We start from the raw sequence: 22,923 nt of genomic DNA, 5'->3' as shown, positions 1-22,923 counted from the left end.
TGGTAATGTGTCGACCAGAACTGTACACAGTACTCCAAATGTGGCCGAACCAAAGTCCTATACAACTGCAACATGACCCGCCAACTCTTGTACTCAATAACCCGCCCAATGAAGGAAAGCATGCCATATGCCTTCTTGACCACCCTATTGACCTGCTTGTCACCTTCAGGGAACAATGGACCTGAACACCCAGATCTCTCTGTTCATCAATTTTCCCTCGGACTTTTCCATTTACTGTATAGTTCGCCCTTGAATTTGATCTTCCAAAATGCATCACCTCGCATTTGCCCAGATTGAACTCCATCTGCCATTTATCTGCCCAACTCTCCAGTCTATCTGTATTCTGCTGTAATTTCTGACAGTCCCCTTCACTATCAGCTACTCCACCAATCTTAGTGTCATCAGCAAACTTGCTGATCAGACCACCTACACCTTTCTCCAGATCATTTACATATATCACAAACAACAGTGGTCCCAGCACAGATCCCTGTGGAACACCACTGGTTACAACCACTCTCTGCCTCCTGTCAGCCAACCAATTCTGAATCCAGACAGCCAAATCACCCTGTATCACATACCTCCTGACTTTATGAATGAGCCTGTCGTGGGGAACCTTATCAAATGCCTTGCTGAAGTCCATGTGCACCACATCCACTGCTCGACCCTCGTCAACCTGTCTCGTGACTTCCTCAAAGAACTCTCATGCCTTGTTTGTCTTGCCCAAGCATACCACTTCACGTTTATCCAAATTGAATACCATTCTTTTGTAAACAGTTAAGTATAGTGGTCAGAAATGAAATTGAGATGAATCACTGGGAAATAAAAGAGAAGCTTCAAATAAAGCATTTTTAAATGTATGTTACTCATACAGCAATGAGCCTGTTGGTGTAATCACAGGAGCATTATTAATGTTATGACAGCCTTTCTGAACCTTGGTGCTTTCATATTTAAATCATTAGCTTGCTCAAGGAGTTCATAATTTCCTGCAGATACCAATACTGCCAGGCTCAAACTGTAATTTTTAGATGAGGCTGTTGTTTACAGAAATTACAGTATTTTTGAAAATTGAGATGTTTGCACTTCTTTCTTCGGCATATTTTTATGCCATGGTTGGAACTGGATTTTTTTTTTCTCTACTACATATGTTTTTATCCTAACTGTAGTCTCTGTGTCCTGCATCAATGCTGGAATTGCATTTGGAACTGTCACATGCCAATTTAAAAGATCTGATTGTTTATTTGGTGTAAAGAAACAATGTTGCAAGGCAGGCTTTTGTGGCACAGTGGTAGTGTCCCTACCACTCAGGTAGGAAGCCCAGGTTAAAGTTCCACCCGCTCCAGATGTGAGTCAGAATATCCCTGATAAGTTGATTTTTAAAAAAAAAACTGCAGGGAGGTAAGGAATTGCTTTTCAAATTGCCTTCTCCTGTAGTTTTGACATCTGGATTTTGTTTACCTAAGTTTGCTTCGACTGCCTTCAGTGAAGAGGTACATCTTTTTACAATATTCTCAAATTGTTGGATATTATTACCTATTTTAATAGCATTATGAGCAGGCCATCTAAAGAGACACATACATTGATTGCAAACATGAAGGCAAATTATCTATCTGTTCTGATTTTTATTTTGTTTGTAAGTATTTGATTTAACATTGCCTTGATAAGTTGACAATATAAGTTGAATTCATGCCATTTATCCAGAACCAAAATTTCCCTGGCCCTGTCATGGAAACCTCATACTCTGTAATCATAATTGGAATGAGCAATAACCAGCAAGCAAATTAGGACCGATCCCACTGTGGCCTATACTTGCAGTAAAACAAACAAAGTTATTATTGCACAGAAGAAGCTGATTGAATTTATTAAGTCCATGCTGGCTCTCTGTTGAGCAATCCAAACAGGACTATTCTTTCAGCTTACCCTGTATCCCTTCAAGCATATTTATTTCAGAGTTCACCCAGTTTTATAATCTTCATCGTTTCCACTTCCACCATCTTCATATTGCCTTGCTAACTACTTTTCGAAATACCATGTCACTTCCAAAGGTATGTGCACATGAACTTTCAGATTCTTCTGCCCTTGTACAGTGTTTAAAATGCTGCCATTCAATCTATGTTGCCTCTTTCTACCCTTTCTGATGAAATGTATCCCCTTACATTTTTTTGTATTAAATTTCAATTATTACTTGTTTGTTTGTTCTGCCAGCGTACTTGTGTCTGGTGCAGTTGATTGGTGTCTGCCACACTTAATTGGGTGTAAAGTGCTAAAAATTACAACCTCTTTCATGTGTTTTTCTCTCCACAAAACAATCTGTAGTTGATTCTAACTGCACAGCTTCTTTGATTTCTGTTATCCTCTTTGATTCGCCATGCTATCAACCGCACTAAGAATGTGTTTGAATCTTTTAAATATCAATAGTGTTTCTTCACCAATTGACATGCTACCAAAATTACCTCATATTTGACTAGAATGTTTGATTACTTGGTGATTCCAAATGTTTCCTCATTCCCAAATGTAATACTGAATATTAACAGGGGAGATGATGGCCTAGTGGTATTATCACTGCACTATTAATCTACAGACCCAGGTAATGTGCTGCAGATCCAGGTTTGAATCCCATCGTGGCAGATGGTGGAATTTGAATTCAATATATGCCTGGAATTAAGAGTCTCATGATGACTATGAATTCATTACCAATTGTTGGAAAGACCCATCTGGTTCATTAATGTTCTTCAGGGAAGGAAGTTGTCATACTTACCTGGTCTGGCCAGAATGTCACTCCAGACCCATAACAATGTGGTTGACTCTGAACTGCCCTCTGGGATGATGTAGGCCAGGTCAGCAATACCTTCATTCTGTGAATGAATAAATTAAAAAAAAAGAACATGTAGAGTCATACAGCATGGAAATGGACCCTTCAGTCCAACCACTCCATGCCAAACTTAATCCCAAACTAAACTAGTCCCACTTGCCTGGTCCTGGCCCATATCGCTCCAAACCTTTCCTATTCGTATATCCATCCAAATTTTTTTAAAAGTACTGTAATTATACCCTCATCTGCCACTTCATCAGGAAGTCCATTCCACATGCGAACTGTAAAAGCTCTGTAAACAAAAAAAAATGCCCCAGTGTCTTTTTTAAATCTCTCTCCTCTCACCTTTAAAAATGTGTCCCCTTGTCTTGAAATTCCTCATGTTAGGGAAAAGGCAGCTTCCGTCAACCCCATTTATACCTCTCATCATTTTATAAACTTCTATCAGGTCACCTCTCAACCTCATAAGCTCCAGGGGAATAAGTCCCAGCCTCTTCAGCCTTTCTTTATGAATCAAACCTTCCATAACTGACAACATCCTGGTAAATCTCTTCCTAACCCTCTCCAGCTCAATCATATCCTCCCTATAACTGGCAACCAGAAAATGGACACAGTATTCCAAATGAGGCCTCACCAATGTCCTGTACAACCTCAAAATGACTTCCCAACTCCCATACTCGAAGAACTAAGCAATGAAGGCAAGTGTGCCAAACACCTTTTTAATCATCCTGTCTAATATCAGGCAAGTGGGGCGAGTTTAGTTTGGGCTTATGTTTGGCATGGACTGGTTGGACAGAAGGGTTTGTTTCCATGCTGTAGGACTCTGACTCTGTAACAGCTCATTATTTAAGGCTGAGATATGGATAAATTGCTTCCTCAAGAACTTGTGAACATTTGAAATTCTGTACCCCTGAAAGTCATAGATTCTCCATTGCAAACTGTATTTAAAGCTGAGATGGCCAAAATTTTGGAGAGCTAAATGGAGAATGGGCAGGAAAATAAAATTGATGTAGAAGATCAACCTTAGTCATATTGATTAGCAGAGCAGGTTGAAAGGACTGCATGGTTTGCTTCTTTTTCTTATGTTCCAGGTACAAAGCCGCAATGGAATACTAAATACAGAATTAACACATATGCATTTCTAGTTGGTCCTCCTAGCCTGGCTAGTAAAAAATGGCTGACCAAATAGCTAAACACAATTTTCATCCTTTGCCCTTGTCCTCCTCTTTTCTGCAGTTGTATAACCTCTTAGTATTTGCAAACAAAAAGTCAATGCAATGAAGACACTCAGGGCCAACTGGAGAAAAACATTTTCAAAATCCTACTCCAGTTGCCACCAGTGATCAAAACCAGTGAAGATTACAGGTTAGATGAAGATGACTGGATCTTAAATCATGGTTGAGTATGGCTTCAAGCAGCTCTAGCAAAATTGAAGTTCATGGAAATCATGAAAATAATTGCACTGTTTAGAGTCATGACTTAAACAAGGAAGATGGTTATGATAGTTGGGGGCCAATCATTTCAGCTGTTTCATCAATGATTTTCCCTCCATCATGAAGTCAGAAGTGAGCGTGGGGGTACACTGATACAATGTTTAGTAGCGTTCACAGCATAGTTGATGCTGAAATAGTTCTTGTTTGCATACAGTAATTCAGAAAATATTCAGTGGCTGATGACATTACTACCACACCTTTGCCAGGCAATAACCATCTTCAATGAGAGAACTTGACCATCTCTCTTTGATATTCAACATCATTAACTTTGCTGAGTCTCCCACCATCAATATTCAGGAGTTGCCTTTGATCAGAAACTTCATAGACCATCCATTTAAACACTGGCTCAAAGAGAAGGCTCAGGGCCCTGATTTCTGCACTGGGTAAGACCATAAGACATAGGAGCAGAAATTAGGCCATTCAGCACATTGAATGGCGGAGCAGACTCAATCATGGGTGATAAGTGTCTCAACCCCATTCTCCTGCTTTATCCCAGTAACCCTTGATCTCCTTGACAATCAAGAACCTAACTATCTCTGTCTTAAATATACTTAATGACCTGGCCTCCGTAGCCTTCTGAGGCAGAGAGTTCCTTAGATTTTCCACATCCTGGCTAAGGATGAGTCTCCTTTATCTCCATTCTAAAAGGCTTTCCCTTTATTCTAAGGCTGTGCCCTCAGATCCTAGTGTCTCCTACCAATGAAAACATCTTCCAAACATCCAGTCTGTGTAGGCCATTCACTTTTCTGTAAGTTTCAACTGGATTCTTCCTCATCCTTCTAAACTCCAATAAATATAGACCCAGAGTCCTCAAATGCTCCTCATGTTCAGCTTTTCATTCCTGGGACCATTCTCGTGAACCTTTCTGAAACTGCTTCAGGGCCAGTGTATCCTTCGTGAGAGATTAGATTAGATTAGATTACCTACAGTGTGGAAACAGGCCCTTCGGCCCAACAAGTCCACACCGCCCCTTGAAGCATCCCACCCAGACCCATCCCCCTATAACCCACACACCCCTGAACACTACGGGCAATTTAGCATGGCCGATCCATCTAGCCTGCACATCTTTGGACTGTGGGAGGAAACCCACGCAGACACCGGGAGAATGTGAAAAGTCGCCCAATGCTGGAATCGAACCCGGGTCCCTGGCGCTGTGAGGCTGCAGTGCTAACCACTGAGCCACCGTGCTGCCCCAAAGACCCAAATATGGGTCCCAAAACTGCACACAATACTCCAAATGTGGCCTGACCAGAGCCTCAGAAGCGCATCCCTGCTTTTATATTCTAATCCTCTCAAAATAAATGCCAACATTGCATTTGCCTTCCTGACTACGTACTCAACCTGTGAGTTTACCTTGAGAGAATCCTGGACTAGAACTCCCAAGTTCCTTTGCACTTCAGCTTTCTGAATTTTCTCCCCATTTTGAAAATAGTCTATGCTTCTATTCTTCTTACCAAAGTGCATGACCTCACACTTTCCCATGTTGTACTCCATCTGCCACACTTTTGTCTGCTCTCCTAACCTGTCCGAAACCTTCTGCAGCTACCCCGCCTCCTCAATACTACCTGTCCCTCTATCTATCATTGTATTGTCAACTTAGCCAGAATACCCTCAGTTCCTTTATCTAGATCATTAATGTATAAATGAAAAGTTGTGGTCCCAACACTGACGTTTGTGGAACATCACATGTCTCTGGCTACCATCCTCAGAAACACACTTTTATCCCCACTTTCTGCTTTCTGCCAGACAGCCAAACTTCTATTTATTGTAGCACCTTGCCTTTAACACCAGGGGCCGTTATCTTACTCAGCAGCTTCCTGTCCTTGTCAAAGGCCTTCTTGAAGTCAAGATAGATAACATCCATCGCTCTCCTTGATCTAACCTGCTCATTACTTCCTCAAAGAATTCTAGTAGATTTGTCAGGCTTGACTTCCCCTTGATGAAGCCGTGCTGACTTTGCCCTATTTTACCATACACTTCTAAGTATTCAGAAATCTCATTCTTCACAATGGACTCCAAAATCTTACCTACGACCAAGGTTAGCCTAATTGCTTGTAATTTTCTGACTTTTGACTTAGTCCCTTTTTAAACGGGGATGTCACATCAACAATTTTCCAGTCCTCTGGAACCCTCCCTGACTCTAGCAATTCCTGAAAGATCACCACTAATGTCTCCACTATCTCTTCAGCTATCTCCTTTAGAACTCTGGGTAATTCATTTCTTGACACCCCAAAAGCATGCTCACTATCTACAAGGGACAATTCAGGGATATGATGAAGTACTCTACTCTACATTTCCTAAATGTGTTTAATTCCAACAACATTGAGGAAGCTTGACAATCCAAGTCTGCAAGATGCACTCTGAAGCTCATTAAGATTCCTTCAGTATCACCTTGTGACTGAGACTCTGCCACTCAGAAAACACAGGCAACAAATCCAAGGGAACAACATGACCTGCAAGTTCTGCTCCAAGTCATGCCTCATTCTGACTTGAAACTATAGTTTTGTTACAAGGTCAAAATCCTGGAGCTGCCTAATGCAGTATAGGTGTACCCACACCAAATGGACTGCAGTAGTGCAAGAAGGCAACTTACTGGGATCTTCTCAAGGACATTTAGGATGAATGACAGTTTTAACTGTTTCTTTGTGAACAAACTGGGTGCAATGTCTAAAATGTACATAAATGTCCTAAAACCAATAAATTTTACACTGCCAAATCTAGATTGCAATTTTATTTTCCCATTTATTTAATCCTGGACCAGATCACCAGAACTCAAGCTTCAGTGTACATTGTACTTTCGTACAAGCTTGCTCTTTTGGCAGGATTCAATCTGATCGAATTTATTTTAGTAGATTTCACTGTCCAGTGATGTGTCCAAATTTTGTCTGTAAATATTTTCTGCGAAATTTTGTTTCTGCAAGATAACTAACATTTAGGCTGATAAATAAATTATTTGTAAGATCAATAAGATCATGTTTTAGGTCAAAACTTTTAATTCTGTTTCTCTGCATGGATTCTCCTTTGCTGCTGAGTGTTGGTGTGTTACAGAATAATCTTGGTTCAGTGTTGTTGTGGCAATGTATATTTTACGTGCATTTGTATTTTGGAACTATGGCAAACTTCAATCTATCTGACATGACAATGAACTCCTAGAGTGGGACCCACTCAGCACTTCTGATTCAGAGGCTGTGATACTACCTGCTGTGCCACAAGACTTCTTATCTGCTGAGTGTTTCCAGAATTTTCTGATTGTATTTCATATTTCCAGCATCTGCAAAATTTAATTTTTATATTAATTATGTATTTATCTGCTGTTTATGCTTAAAAGCCTAGTTTGAAAGAGTCCCCCTTATAGAAAAGTATTGTAGTTTACTGCAATATTTTGGCAAATCCAATTTTACATAGTGTTGTTATGGAGATAAAGACTAAGAAATGTGGCTCTTTGGCGCACAGTTCTGCACAATTCATGCCATTTTGGTACTAAAAGAGCATTCATTCTGTTTGCGCATAATTCTGATTTGATTTGATGCCATTCTGCTCCCATTAATGCCATTTCTTAATCATGCATAGCAGAATAAGAGTTCAGTAGCAGGAAGAATCTCCTTCTTTCCAACTCCGCTCATTGGGCTCAATTCCTCTTGACACCCAATCACATATGGCGACTGTACATGTAGCGACAGCCATGCTGCCAAGAAAAACTTACGGAACCGACCTTAGAGGTGCTAGAGTGGTATTTCGACTGACTTAATCACACCAAAGGAGTCTCCATTACCTACTGGAACTGGTGTTCAGATCTGTGATTGCCTGCTGTATCCTTCACCCCTTCCCATCATAAAGGCACAAGCATTATCAATGCAGATATAGTGAACATCTCAAGGAGGAAGGGAGGCTATAACTGGCACATTCTGGCTGGACTTTAAGATTATCTTTGATAGCAACCCACCATTCTCTTGTCTGTAATATTGAAGTAAAGGCTGCCACAAAATGAACATTCCAACATTAGTCAATAAAACATACAAAATTCCACCCATAAATTAATTGTGTAAGTAATATTGGTGTCCTTACCTGTCCTAGTCCTCTAGCATAGCACTACCTCAGTGGCTACAGCATTATTGATGGAATACAGCTCACTTTTGATGGGAAAAGCTGCAAATGGCCTTGCAGAACACTTGAGTGCCTGGTTTTGGATAACACCACCTTGGTATGGATTGCAGCAGTCTGGGGCTAGCTGGCATGCAACAATATGCATATAGCCTGTGTGGAAGCAGTGAGCACAGAAGTGCTGAGGCAGAAATCTTGAGAGAGGACAATTGGTTTGTTCTTCACAGATACTGACTCTCCCTTGGGGCTAATCTGTTTAATTGCAGATAGCTGGATGCTGGAAGCCGCTTTCAGCACTGGTATCTACCTAAAAGTGAACAAGCTTGCATGCATGTCCTCAGTCTGAGTTTCTGCCATTAGACTTGATTAGAGAACTTCTCGTGATGCAGTAGAGGTTGAGACATTTAACAATCATGGACAATCTACAAATTTTCTCATGTTGTTGGCCCCACTTACATGTTGGAAAGGATGTCTTCCAAGCTCTGTTTAAAGGGTTGCGGTACTTCAGAGTTAGAATTTTTCACATTCTTTGACAGTGACAGCAGGCTTTTTGCTTTTATTAACACTACACCTTCACCCTAATTTCATTGTTCGTCTCATTAGCATTTTTCATTGCGTTCTAGTAAAGTCTTTGTCTGCATCTTCTGCAAAATGTGTGACGTCCTTATGCTCCCAGTACAGCCCTTTTACCGCTGACTTGGCTGCAGGCTAAATGTGCCTGGTTAATCAGCATATATAGATCTCACCTCTAGGCTAATCTGTAAAGTAGACGCAGTGTCCATACCTGAGCTGGTAGTTTTAAGTAAGATCAAATGATATTTCTTCATCAGTGTTCTTTTGACCTTGGTGCTTTCACATTTGACTTAAACCAGGTTGTCTGAAATAATAAAGGTACAAGGGTAGCACTGGGGTGAAGTTGGATGTTGCAGCATCTGCAGCTTTTATATGAGAAGAGATTGTGGAAAGTAGGGAGGTGATTTAGAAGTTATGTCCGGTTCCTCTTTAAACAAGTCACAGAAAACTTAAACCAGAATATAATGGATAAATTTGTCCAGGTGACCTACAATACCAAAGTGATCAAATCAATACAACCTCAACCTGATACCGAAGCAAAACAGTTCCACTTTATTAAGAACAAAATTACAATAATCTTTAATACTAAACATACGTCCCAAGAACTATTTGGCTTCTTAAGGTTACAATACTTTCCGAGTCTCTTGTAAAGTTACACAGTCGCACTCTCTGTGGCTCTGTCTCTGGACCTGTGAAGCTGCTTTCTTCCGCCCCCTCTCAGGATGGTCAGCTCGTCTCTGCTTCTTGCTATGCTGCTCTCCTCGGAAGGCCTTAGACAATTCCAAAAATTCAGAGATTGATTCCAAGAGATACGTCTGCAGGTGAACCCATGTTTTTATACCTTTTAGAAGGTTTTCTGGAACTTTCTATAGTTCTGGCCAATCAGGGAGATGCATATAATAGTTTGAAACAAGAATCAATTGTTTAGATGGCGTGATATTGTTAGTTTTTTTGTGTAGCAAGACCTGCTGCCTTTCTGTCTGAGCTCTCCTTTGTTTAGTGGATAAGTTGTTGGGGGCCTCTGTCCAGCATAACTGTTGCTTTTACATTATGCTAATGTCATTAGCACCTGGCTGCTGTGTTTGCACTATTTCTGGTGTGTGATATCAGAGTTTTACTTGGCCACTGTCGCCAGCATCCCTTACTATTTGGCTAAGTTGGCAATCTGTGTTTTAGCAATCAGGAGACTGCTACGGTGGGAACATAGCATCATTTTCTGTGTCACCATTGATCACACCTGCTGCTTCGTAGGGATAAGAAGTACATTAACCTTCTTTTGGTCGTGCTGTGCGTTCTTCTGGGTAACTGGAAGTGCTTTAACCTAGGTGGCAAACTTAGACTAGGCTGGCAGGTCTTGTGTCATAGCTTCCACTGCCATTTCTAGAAAAGAGGAAGTTCACCAACCTGTCCAACAGGACCTTCAGGACCCTGCCTTTAAAATGGAATCCAGTTTCCCATCACCTGCCATATCCAGGGCTGTTCCAACTGACCATGCTTGCCGGGGTGTGCTAAAGCCTTTTGAATATGGTATGGAATTCAAAGAATTCCAGTGAGTTCTGGAATATCTGCTAAGTGGCAAGTTGTTCTGGGAATGGCATGTGGTAAGATGGGGCACAATTTGGATTGAGAGATGCCATCACGACCATGTAGGTAATTAATGAGGCGTATTTGGTAACTTGGGGGGACAAAATTCACTCGACCTCACAGTGAGAAATCCTGCAAAAATCTCAAAGCACCACTGACATAGCTAAAAAAAATGTAAGGTTTGGCCCGAAGAGACCGTTTCCTTCAGGAGGGAGAAAACAATACGTCTGGGAATGTGTTTTGATAACTGGCAATATATGCATACTGTGACAACCAGGTGTATGGATTGCAACAGCGCTAAGTGTATAGTGCAAAGTGAAGCTACAATTATATCATTTGTGCTTGATAGATATTGTTGGGAGAAGAATACAGAGAGAGTGGTGAATTGGGAAATAAGTGAAGCTGCTGTTTCATTTGTAAAGAAATAGAATTTGAAGACTGATCACCCTTGTGAGGTTATTAAACTTGATGTGATGCTGCTCCTGATCCTTGGACTGATACTGTTTGACCTCAATGACTCTCACCACCCATTTCCTTTTAACGCTTTGCCAGGAGGTCTGTGAAGCATCATGTAGCAGTGAGATTTCTATTTATTGATCAATACAGCAGAGAGTTTCCTCATGTGATTCCAAGGGGAAGGCTGGGCATGATGGGTTCAGGACTCCAGTAGCAGCACACATTTCTGACTAGAATGCCCTCATGAATGTGAGATTTACTTAGGTAAAAGACACTCCAAAACAAAGCAGTCCTATGAATAAAGAAGCATACTTTCAAGGCTGACCTTTGCTTGGTATCAGTTCATGTTTTATCAGCTGCACATTGATGATGTGGACATCCTTGTGATTGATGAATACCTCTTAGGTGGTGTGGACCACTACATTTGTCATATCCAGCAGACAGTGAGGCCGTACACTGGTGGAAAGTCAGTGAATGAGCCAAATACGAAAGCCTAGATAATAAAATGTGAGGCTGGATGAACACAGCAGGCCAAGCAGCATCTCAGGAGCACAAAAGCTGACGTTTCGGGCCTAGACCCTTCATCAGAGAGGGGGATGGGGAGAGGGAACTGGAATAAATAGGGAGAGAGGGGGAGGCGGACTGAAGATGGAGAGTAAAGAAGATAGGTGGAGAGAGTGTAGGTGGGGAGGTAGGGAGGGGATAGGTCAGTCCAGGGAAGACGGACAGGTCAAGGAGGTGGGATGAGGTTAGTAGGTAGCTGGGGGTGCGGCTTGGGGTGGGAGGAAGGGATGGGTGAGAGGAAGAACCGGTTAGGGAGGCAGAGACAGGTTGGACTGGTTTTGGGATGCAGTGGGTGGGGGGGAAGAGCTGGGCTGGTTGTGTGGTGCAGTGGGGGGATGGGACGAACTGGGCTGGTTTAGGGATGCCCCAGTTCGTCCCCTCCCCCCACTGCACCACACAACCAGCCCAGCTCTTCCCCCCCACCCACTGCATCCCAAAACCAGTCCAACCTGTCTCTGCCTCCCTAACCGGTTCTTCCTCTCACCCATCCCTTCCTCCCACCCCAAGCCGCACCCCCAGCTACCTACTAACCTCATCCCACCTCCTTGACCTGTCCGTCTTCCCTGGACTGACCTATCCCCTCCCTACCTCTCCACCTATCTTCTTTACTCTCCATCTTCGGTCTGCCTCCCCCTCTCTCCCTATTTATTCCAGTTCCCTCTCCCCATCCCCCTCTCTGATGAAGGGTCTAGGCCCGAAACGTCAGCTTTTGTGCTCCTGAGATGCTGCTTGGCCTGCTGTGTTCATCCAGCCTCACATTTTATTATCTTGGAATTCTCCAGCATCTGCAGTTCCCATTATCTCAAATACGAAAGCCTGTTCACTTGATTTTATTCTTAGTCTGTAGGACATTGAGAAATTATTACTAATATATCCACACTTTCTTTATCTATTTCTGTTAATCACTTGTTTGTAAACCATAAAGTCCTAGAGATTATCTTGGTCTCATTTACTCATTTATGATTTTTTCCTAGTATTGAATCCATTTCATTCCTTCTCTTGAGTTATTTCCTCTTCCTTATATTTCTCTTTAGTTATTTAGTCTTCCTTATGTTTCTCTTCATTTTAACCTCTGCCATTTCTTTATTCGTAACAATTTTTGCATGTGTCTGTCTTAAATGAAGCCACATTTGCTTTTTCTCTGTCAGCATTTTTATAAAAGGTGCTGTTAGGATTTTCCCCATATTTTCTTTCCCATCAATAATTTATATATCATTTTGATTTTTTGAAAAATATCTTTCATTTTGCCAGTCTACAAGGTTTTCACCTTCTGCCACATTGACACAAATCTTTTTTTTAACATTATGGTGTCTTATCTCACTTGCCAGCCAGGTTCTTAACTATACCAATGAAATCTTTGTCCTATAGGTGTATGTTCTGTTTTTGTAGTGTACAAAAAAGCTTACTTGAATTGTTCCTTGTCCTTAGGTTTACCCACTAACAGTTCAGCTCAGTCACCTGTGATCAATTGTTTTTCATCTCTTTGAGACTTGGATGTAGACTACTCAAGTTCAAGAAGGCCGCTCAATGTCACCTTCTTGAGGGCAACTAGGGATAAGCAATAAATGCTGACCAGCCAACGATGCCCCATGTTCCATGAGTGAATGAAAAATCTTGCCTTATTTTTTGCTTCTCCTTTTTCGGTTGCACCAAGTATCATATTTAATCTTTTTATGTTTATTGGAATTCCAGAATGGCATTAAAAGCTCATAAATTTTTCACACCCATGTTAGGTGGTTCTTTTGTAATTTTAACTTGTAAAGCCCTTGTCACTGTAAAAACCAATTCAAAATCTATTGACGCAAAAAGTACAAATGAAATTCTAATTAGAGGAGTTTTTTTTAAATGAAGGCAATGATTCAATTCCTAACTGCCTTTCCAAAGTTAAATATTTCTCTTTCCTGGTTGACTGACAAATTAATTTCACCCAAACTGCTTATTTAATGGCATTTATTTATTTTCAAGTTGTTGGGGTTTTTTAAGAAACTGATAATTTGCTGGATTTTAATTTCCTTCCTCATTATTTTGGTTTGCCTGCTCAAATAAGTACTAACTAATAATTAAGACTTGCGTCTAAATTGACAAAAGTTTACAATGTATTTATAATTTATACTATCAACGTTATGGAGATCTACGTATAAACTGAAGAATTAGTTTTAGGACCATTTAAATTTTCCTCTTTCACTCAAAAATACACTATTATATATTTGACTCAACATTTCATTTTGATTAGAATAGAAGAACATAGTGCTATTACTGGCTGAAAAATGCTGTTTTGCTTTAAATCTTAAGATGTAAGATTTGGTAGATCTGTCATAATCATCTTGAATTTCCGCAGCAGATCTATCAACTTGCTGTTGTAATTTTTGTGAAACCCAGTACGAATTGCTCTGTTTTCCTGGCCTTTTTTTTGTTGAGGGAGATTGGGAAATTCCTGCAGAAATTCTACCTCTCAAAAATCTACTTTGTACCTCATTATGTTTGGTGTGGTTCTCCCTACGCCTCGCAATTTGAAGCCTGAAAATAAAGTAACATGACAATACTATCACTATTAGTAAACGCTGCTTGAATCCCCTTTGTTTATTCTCTTATGTGATAGCAGGAGTTGTTGAAATTATGACACCCTAACTTGGCCTCCAAGTCATGTGCATTAATTGTGAAAAGTACAACTGTGAACATAATTAGCTTTTCAAGTTCATCAAGTTGGTCAGTAGGAATGGTGATTCAATAAGTAGTGGGAAAAAAAACAAGCATTTTCAGAAGACGCATAAAATCACAAGAAAAGTGTTTTATATAGAGGGGCTGTATGGTTGTGGATGCTTTGGCTGAAATGCTGATGTTTTTATAGGTAATTCATCTCTTGAGAGGCAAAAATACCTGCTTATTTTTGAGATGGATATTGTTACTCAGCTTCTTTGAAAAGATAAATAAACTTAAATTGTTTGACTAGTCATCAAATTCTAAGCATTACTAATTTGTGCCGGTACACTGTAAAATGGAGAAATCAGTGACTAATTCTGGACTGTTGGTGACTAAGAATATCCAGTATTATGTTATCACAGTTTTGCAGTTTGAATCAATACGAGTTCAATTGTATAGTTTTAGCATTCACTCATAGGATATGGGCACTTTGAAATGGTAACTAATTGAAGCTTTATCTTTTTTTTCTGTGACACTGTAAGCTTCACATCCTCAAGTAGTTGTCCAACTCATTTTGAATCTATGAACTCAAATTATTAGTGCACAAGTCAAGGGAATTCTTTTCCCTATCTAGAACACTCTTGTAGGCCACTTCTTCATCTTCTCTGTTCCAAAGAGTATAGATCTAGTTTGTCCAGCCTATCCTCATAACTGATAATTCTCATCGCCTGGTAGGCTGACCCGATCACCTTTGTAAAACTTTTGTGTCTTTCCTGAAGTGGGTTCACAGAGCTGATCACAACATTCCAATTTAAGCTTTAACAGTTCCAGTATTATCACTGTTCTAGTTGTAAATACAGGGGACCTATATTTTTTTTATAACCGCCTTATCAAATTTCCTTGCTGTCTTTAAGAATTTGTGTGCAGCCACTAAAGTTTCTGTTCATATATTGTTTTCAGAACTCTGCCAGTTATAGCAAATAAATAATTAATAGCCTTTGCACTTTGATCCTTCCAAAGATCTGCTCTGCACTGCACTGTTCTCCACGTGTAAACTCTATTTGCCATATTCTGCCCATTCCATCATTTCTTTATCATTCAAAAGCCTCGAGCTATTTGATTACTGCCATTTTGCCAGGTTTTATATGATCTGCATATGGCAACCATTTGGTGTGCCATTCTGGAATCAAAAAATTACAAGGAAAGTAGTTATTGCATTTATGTGATGTTTACAGTTCAACACGATTATTTCAACTTACTAATTAATGTTAAGTGGATTGATGGGGAGTGCCAAATATAACAACATGCTAGCAATCCAAAAGATTGATGTTAAAACATTGGCTTCTGAGTTTATTCAATCAGCAAATGTGTCATACAACTCAAATTCCCAATTCCATTCCAAATACATTCTGTGTGCTAATCTTAACTATTGTAGAAGCTGGTGTTGTGTGGAAGTACGGTTGGATTTACCACGCTTACCTTGGCAGAAACTAAATAACAGCCTGCAGTCACAGTTACAAAATGAGCCAATGCTCACCCATTAAAGCTCACATTTGAATATTGGTACATATTGCAATTTGTACCAGAGGGAAGCGACCTTATATGAAACTGCTCCAAGAAGCAATACACACATTTAAAAGAGTAAAAGAGAGCTGTCACTCCATCATTTAGCCGTTGTTTACAGGACCAATACAGTGCTGCTGAGGACATAGAAATAGAGCATAGCCAGTAATTCTAAAGGTAACTTTTGAACAATTTTACAATGTGTTTAAAATGTTGTAACTTTTTGCATGAACATTGCATGTACTTTCTAGCAATAAATCTGCATGTTTCTTGAATTAAGTATTGTTCTGTTTTATTTGCATGGCATGTTTACATCTTTCTAATGATTATACTCTCAAAAATGTACAAATATTCACTGGAATGTTGCAGAATCAGAATAGCATGTAATGTGGTCAGTATTTGGAACATTGCTTTTCATGCACTACATTTATGTTCTAAATTTGGGAGTGCAAGGCATAATTTCAAAATTTGCGGAATACGCAGAACTTGGAAGTATTGTGAGATGGATGGTAACAGACTTTGCAGAACAATTAGCCGATTAAATTGAACACAGAGAAATGTGAAGTAATCCATGAAGAGCAATATTATCTACAAAAACAATGTGGTTGCAGGATCAAAGTATCTTGTCATATCCTGTTCTGTGTGCAAATCATTAAAGTTGGCAGGGCAGATGGAGAAGGTGTTTAATAGATATATGGCATCTTTGAAATCATAAATTTGAGGCATGGACAACAAAAACAAGAAAACTATGGTGAACCTTTACAAAACACTGGTCCAGCCTTAACTGGAGTATTGTATTCGAGTCTGCACACATACTTTGGGAACACAATGGAGAGGATATAGAAAACAAAAATCTTGAGAATGGTTTCAGCATTTAAGACGTGAATTCAGGTTTGCAGTTACGTTGGTGAAGCTGGGCCAAGTTCTCTGAGAAAAGAAGGTAGAGAGCAGATTTTAACAAATTACCTGAATAATCTAGGCAGGGAGGAATTCCTCCTGTTAGTGAAAGGATTGACAACTAGACAACAATTTAAATTGATTAGCAGAAGAGCCAGAGGCAGTATAAGGACAATCATTTTTTTACAACCATTGTTTAGGATCTGGAATACAGTTCCTGAGCAAAAGTGGAATCAGATTGTCATTAGCTTTCACAAGGGCATTGTTTAATTATCTGAAGAGAAATGATTTGTGGGGCCTTGGGGAGTCACTCTTGCCGAGAACTGGCACAGGCATGTGGGGCCAAAAAACCACCTTGGCTGTAACCATTCAATGATTCTATAATTTTCAGTTAATGAAGCCGTGTGTCAGTATTATCATGGAAAAAAGAAGAGTGTTCAACCCATCATCTCCATTCCAGCTCTCCGGAGACCTGTCCTGTCAGACTTGTTTCCTCGCTTGATCTTTGTATCCTTTTGTTTATTTCCCTTAAGTATTTGTCCAGTGTCCTTTTGAAGTTATTGATCATCTCCACATCTCCACTTGCACCGTTCTTGAAGGGGCTAAGTTCCAAATCATTACCACTCACTGTTCAGGAAGGCTCTTCTATGATCCCCTGCATCTCATGCCCAAAATCAGAAAAATAATACTGCCACCATCTTATTGAAACAACATTTCTTTGTCCACTTTATCTAAACCTGCCTTCATCTTGTAGGCTTCTGTCAAACCTCCCTGCAATCTCATTTCACTATCCTAACTCAAATCCCTCGCTCTGAAGCTATTCTTGTAAGTAGCCTCTGCACTGTCTCAAGGTCCTTTACATCCTTACTAATATGTGGTGTTCATAACTGGGATGCAGTTTATAAGTTATGGGTTAGCCAGAGCTTCATGATGGTTTAGCATAAATTTACTGTTTTTATACTCAACACTTCTATTTATGATGCCAAAGGGACCCAATGCTTAATTAAGACGGAAGGTAATGCGGTATGTGAAATACCCATGTGATGGCTGTGTGTCTCAAAGTCTGGTGTATAGTTTCAAACAGAATATCACCTTGGGCTGCTTGCAACAAGCAAGGTATTGACTGTACCCAGTCAGAGCTTGCAAAACTCACAACACAATGTCTGACATTGGATGTGATTCTGCAGTCGGATAATATTTGCTAAGTTATCCTCAGTGCACAAAGAATTACGCTGACCACCAGTTTAGGATTGTTGATTGGGGTCTCGGTATGGTGAATTTGTGTATATTGGAGAGAGGTGATAGACTAATGGTAATATCACTGGTCTAGTAATCCAGAGCTCCGGACTAATGTTCTAGTGATATAGGATTGAATACCATGAAGATGGAGGGTACTATTTAAATTTTCTGTAAATCTGTAATTAAAAATAGGCGAAATACTGATCATATCAAAACTGGAGGACATAGGCTTAAGGTGAGAGGGGAAATATTTAAGAAGGACCTGAGGGGTAACTTCTTCATGCAGAGCATGGTACATGTATAGAATGAGCTTCCAGAGGAAGTGGTACAGGCAAGCATAATAATAACATTTAAAGGCATCTGGATGGGTCTGTGAATAGAAAGGTTTTGAAAGATATGGAACAATTGCTGGAAAATGGGTTTGGTCAAATTCAGATAGCTGGTCTGTGTCCACAAGTTGGACAGAGTGATCTATTTCCATGCTATATGACTCCATGTAACATCTGGTCACTAATGTCCTTTAAGAAAGGAAATGGGAACCGGAGCTATGGATCAGAGGATGGGGCAGCCAGTGTGCAGGCAGATACAGCGTGCAGAGAGTCTGTGAGGAAGGATAGACATTTGATAGGGCAAAGTTGCAGTCAGTGTGACGGGTTGAAGTGTGTCTATTTTAATGCACGGACTGTCAGGAATGAGGGTGATGAACTGAGAGCATGGATCAGTACTTGGAACTACGATGTTGTGGCCATTGCAGAGACTTGGATAACACAGGAGCAGGAATGATTGTTGGATATTCCAAGCTTTAGATATTTCAAAAGAAATAGGGAGGGAGGTAAAAAAAAAATCAGCAAGTGACGTTGCTAATCAGGGATGGTATCACAGCTGCAGAAAGGGAGGTTGTCGATTGAGTCAGTATGACTGGAGGTCGGAAGCAGGAAAGGAGCAGTCAGTTTATTGGGAGTTTTCTAAAGACCCCCAATAGCAACAGAGACACTGAGGATTGTGGAAAGATGCAGAAGTAATAGGGTTGTTATCATCGGTGACTTCATCTTCTCTCATATAGACTGGAACCTCCCAAGTGCAAATAGTTTTGATGGAGCAGATTTTGTCAGGTGTGTCCAGAAAGGATTTCTGACTAAATATGTAGAAATACCGACTAGAGGGGAGGCCGTATTGAACTTGGTGCTTGACAATGAACAAGTGTCAGATCTCTTGGTGCGACAGCAATTCGGTGACAGTGATCACAACTCCCTGACCTTTACTATAATCATGGAGAGGGATAGGAGCTGATGGTATGGGAAATAATTAATTGGGGACGGGTAATTACGATGCTATTAGGCAAGATATGGGGAGCATTAATTGGGAGCAGATGTTCTTGGGGAAATGCATGACAGAAATGTGGAGGTTGTTTAGGGAGCACTTGCTGCAAGTACTGTAAAGGTTTGTCCCACTGAGGCAAGGAAAGGATGGTAAGGTGAAGGAACCTTGGTAACCAAGATATGTGGAACGTCTAAGTCAAAAGGAAGAAGGAAGCTTGTTTAAGGTTGAGGAAGCAAGGATTGGGCGGGGCTCTACAGGGCTGCAAGGTAGCCAGGAAGGAACTGAAGAATGGACTTAGGAGAGCTAGAAGTGGGTATGAGAAAACCTTGGCGGGTAGGATCAAGGAAAACCTCAAGGCATTCTGTTTGTGAGGAACAAGAGGATGGCCAAAGTGAGGGTAGGGCCAATTAGGTATAGTGGAGGGAACTTGTGTGTGGAGTCAGAACAGGTAGGGGAAGTCCTTAATGAATACTTTGCTTCAGTATTTACCAGTGAGAGGGACCTTGACATTTGTGAGGACAGCATTAAACAGGCACATATGCTCGAACAGGTTGATGTTAGGGAGAAGGATGTGCTAGACATTTTGAGAAAAAAAAAATGAGGATAGATAAGTCCCCTGGGCCAGATGGAATATATCCAAGGAATATACCCAAGGTTACTACACGAAGTGAGGGAAGAGATTGCTGCCGTTTTGTGATGATCTTTGCATCCTCACTGTCCTCTGGAGTAGTACCAAATGATTGGAGGGTGGCAACTCTCATTCCCTTGTTCAAGAAAGAGAATAGGGATAATCCTGGGAATTATAGACTAGTCTGTCTTTCTTCTGTGGTGGGCAAATTATTAGAGAGGATTCTGAGAGATAGTATTTATGATTATTTGGAAAATCACAGTTTGATTAGAAATAGTCAGCATGCCTTTGTGAGGGGCAGGTATGCTTCACAAGCCTTATTGAATTCTTGAGGATGTGACAAAACACATTGATGAAGGCAGAGCAGTGGATATGGTGTATATGGATTTTAGCAAGGCATTTGATAAGGTTCCCCATGGTAGGATCATTCAGAAAGTAAGAAGGCATGGAATTTGGCTATCTGGATACAAAACTGGCTGTCCAATAGAATGCAGAGAGTGGTAGTAGATGGAAAGTCTTCAGTCTGGACCTCGGGGGCCACTGGTGTTCCACAGGATTCTGTTCTGGCACGCTTGCTCTTTGTGATCTTTATAAATGACTTGGATGAGGAAGTAGATGGGTGGATTAGTGAGTCTGCTGATGACATGAAGGTTGGTGAAATTGTGGACAGCGTGGGGAGCTGTTGTAGGTTGCAACAGGACATTGACAGGATGCAGAGCTGGGCAAAGAAGTGGCAGATGGTTTTCAACCTAGAAAAGTGAAGTGATTCATTTGGAAGGTCAAATTTGAATAGATAATACAGGGTTAATGGCAGAATTCTTGGCAGTGTGGAGGAACTGAGGGGTCTTGGGGTCCACATCCACAGATCCCTCAAAGTTGCTACCCAAATTGATAGGGTTGTGAAGAAGGTGTATGTTGTGGTGGCTTTCATTGGCAGGGGAATTGAGCATAAGAGCTGCGAGGTTATCCTGAAACTCTATGAAACCCTGGTTAGACTACACTTGAAATATTGTGTTCAGTTCTAGTCACCTCATTATAGGAAGGATGTGGAAAGTTTAGAGAGGGTGCAGAGAAGATTTATGAGGATGCTGCCTGGACTGGAGGGCAGGTCTTATGAGGAAAGGTTGAGGGAGCTAGGGTTTTTCTCATTGGAGCAAAGAAGGTTGAGAGGTGACTTGATAGAGGTGTATAAGATGATGAGAGACATAGATCGAGTGGACATCTTTTCCCAGGGTAGAAATAACTATTACAAGGGGGCATAATTTTAAGCTGATTGGAGGAAGGTATAGGGGAGATGTCAGAGGTAGGTTCTTTACACAGAGAGTGGTGGGTGTGTGGAATGCACTACCAGCAATGGTCGTGGAGTCCGATACTTTAGAGACTTCTAAGTGACTCTTAGATAGGCACATGGATGATAGTATAATGTAGGGTATGCAGGGTAGTTTGATCTTAGTCTGATAATAGATCAGCACAACATCGAGGGCTGAAGGGCCTGTACTGTTCTGTGTTCTGTGAAATCTGACATCTTTCCCAGTTTTGGCCTGCATGTGGTTAACATTAATTGTACTCCGTAGTTGCCTAGCAAGCCATTCAGTTCAAAGGCAGTTAAGGCTGGGCAATGCCAGTGAGTCCCAAATGCCATTACGATCTTTTTGTTTGAAAGCTATATATGTATAGATAGCTAGATTCACAGGGTCCTAGCACTTGCTCAGCCTGTTTCAACTCAACAAAACAGGTGACAAACATTCTTGGTTTTATTTCTGAGGGCAATCACAGTCAATCTGTCTTGTTTAAACTTTAAATAAAGTTTGACAGTTAACTGTCAGTCATCAGAAGCTGGTGTGCTCACCATGGTAATCCCCTCCATGAATTGGAGTTTACTTACTAACCAATCAGTGCTGTCTTCTCACGTTGTATAGATGTTGCTTTTCCTTTCCTTTGTTGCTCGTGAGTTGTCCTGATCAGTGTAAAACGTAAATGACAAAATCTGCCTTTCTTATAAGCAAAGCTCCAAATCATTACTTTCAAATTGCAATTTGTACTCAATATATGCTTAACACCATTTTTTTTAAAAACAGTGATAGACTGTTTTAGGTTTGTTTTTAATTACTCCTGTAAAAGTTAACTTTGAAGCATGATGACATTTTTCTGTAATATTTTAATAAATAAGTATTGTAATACATTCTTTGAACAAATCATTCTATTTCTACAAATATTATGACTGTCCAATGTCCCAAGTAGGCCATATCCAAGTGGATATTGGATCAATAGAAAAATTCAAGAGTGATATTGATAGATTTTTGTTACTTGACAGTACCAGGGGATGTGGAGCCAGGATGAATAAGTGAAGTTGAGATGCAGATGAGCCATGATCTAATTGAAAAATGGAAGAAGCTAAGGGACAAAGTGAGCAATTTCAGTATCTGTTTTCCTCCAGTTCCAGCCTGGAGAATTTAAGAGTCATAGCTGCTTCTTACAAGTGGTACCTAGTGTGTGAGCAGAAACTGCCGTGACGAATATGCCAGTATCAGTGTCATTTCTTCTTTAAGGAACATTGGGGTTCACAAAGATCACCCTTAACTGCTGTTTTTTTTTTACATAATTAGCCATCAGCATGCCTAGTTAAAATTGACACTATTGATGATTATGGGAACAATAATCCATGGTACACTTGCTTTTGTTGTGCATTCAAACCACAAAATGTTGCCTTTTATAATACTGTACTGTTACAGGTCCAGTCTTTTGCAATCATGTTAATGGAAGTTAATTTTATTGTATTAACTCTGCCACTGGTGATCACTGGTGGACTTAACAGATAACAAGCAACTGAATACTGGCCTATTTATTTTGTGGCACTCTCTTCCTTACTTACGTAGTAAATTTGCATGGTAGCCTGGATGTCTGACCACTGCTCGCTTAATATTGCAAAAGGACATGATAGATTTGGTGTGGAAAAGCTGACAGAGTGCGTGTGAAAAACTGAGAGGTCCCACATTTTGGAGATGATAAAGAGAGATCAATGTCTTCTAAATGATAAGAAGCTAAGGTCTGTGGAT

The 22,923-nt window shown here is 40.4% G+C and overlaps 1 protein-coding gene across 1 annotated transcript in view; it reads left to right on the top strand.

The window, feature by feature from the left end:
* zdhhc14 (zinc finger DHHC-type palmitoyltransferase 14) overlaps positions 1-22,273 on the top strand; it is a 168,092-nt gene extending 145,819 nt beyond the window's left edge. The window contains exon 9 of the mRNA XM_059648482.1: positions 22,182-22,273. Within this exon, the coding sequence (XP_059504465.1) occupies positions 22,182-22,211 (30 nt within the window). The 3' untranslated portion in view covers positions 22,212-22,273. The remainder of the gene's footprint in view (positions 1-22,181) is intronic.
* The last annotated feature ends 650 nt before the right edge of the window (positions 22,274-22,923 follow it).

This window comes from Stegostoma tigrinum, chromosome 9 (assembly GCF_030684315.1).
Source record: "Stegostoma tigrinum isolate sSteTig4 chromosome 9, sSteTig4.hap1, whole genome shotgun sequence".
Taxonomy (NCBI): domain Eukaryota; kingdom Metazoa; phylum Chordata; class Chondrichthyes; order Orectolobiformes; family Stegostomatidae; genus Stegostoma; species Stegostoma tigrinum.
Note: the sequence above shows the minus strand (reverse complement) of the source record. Positions and strands in the feature narration are given on the sequence as shown.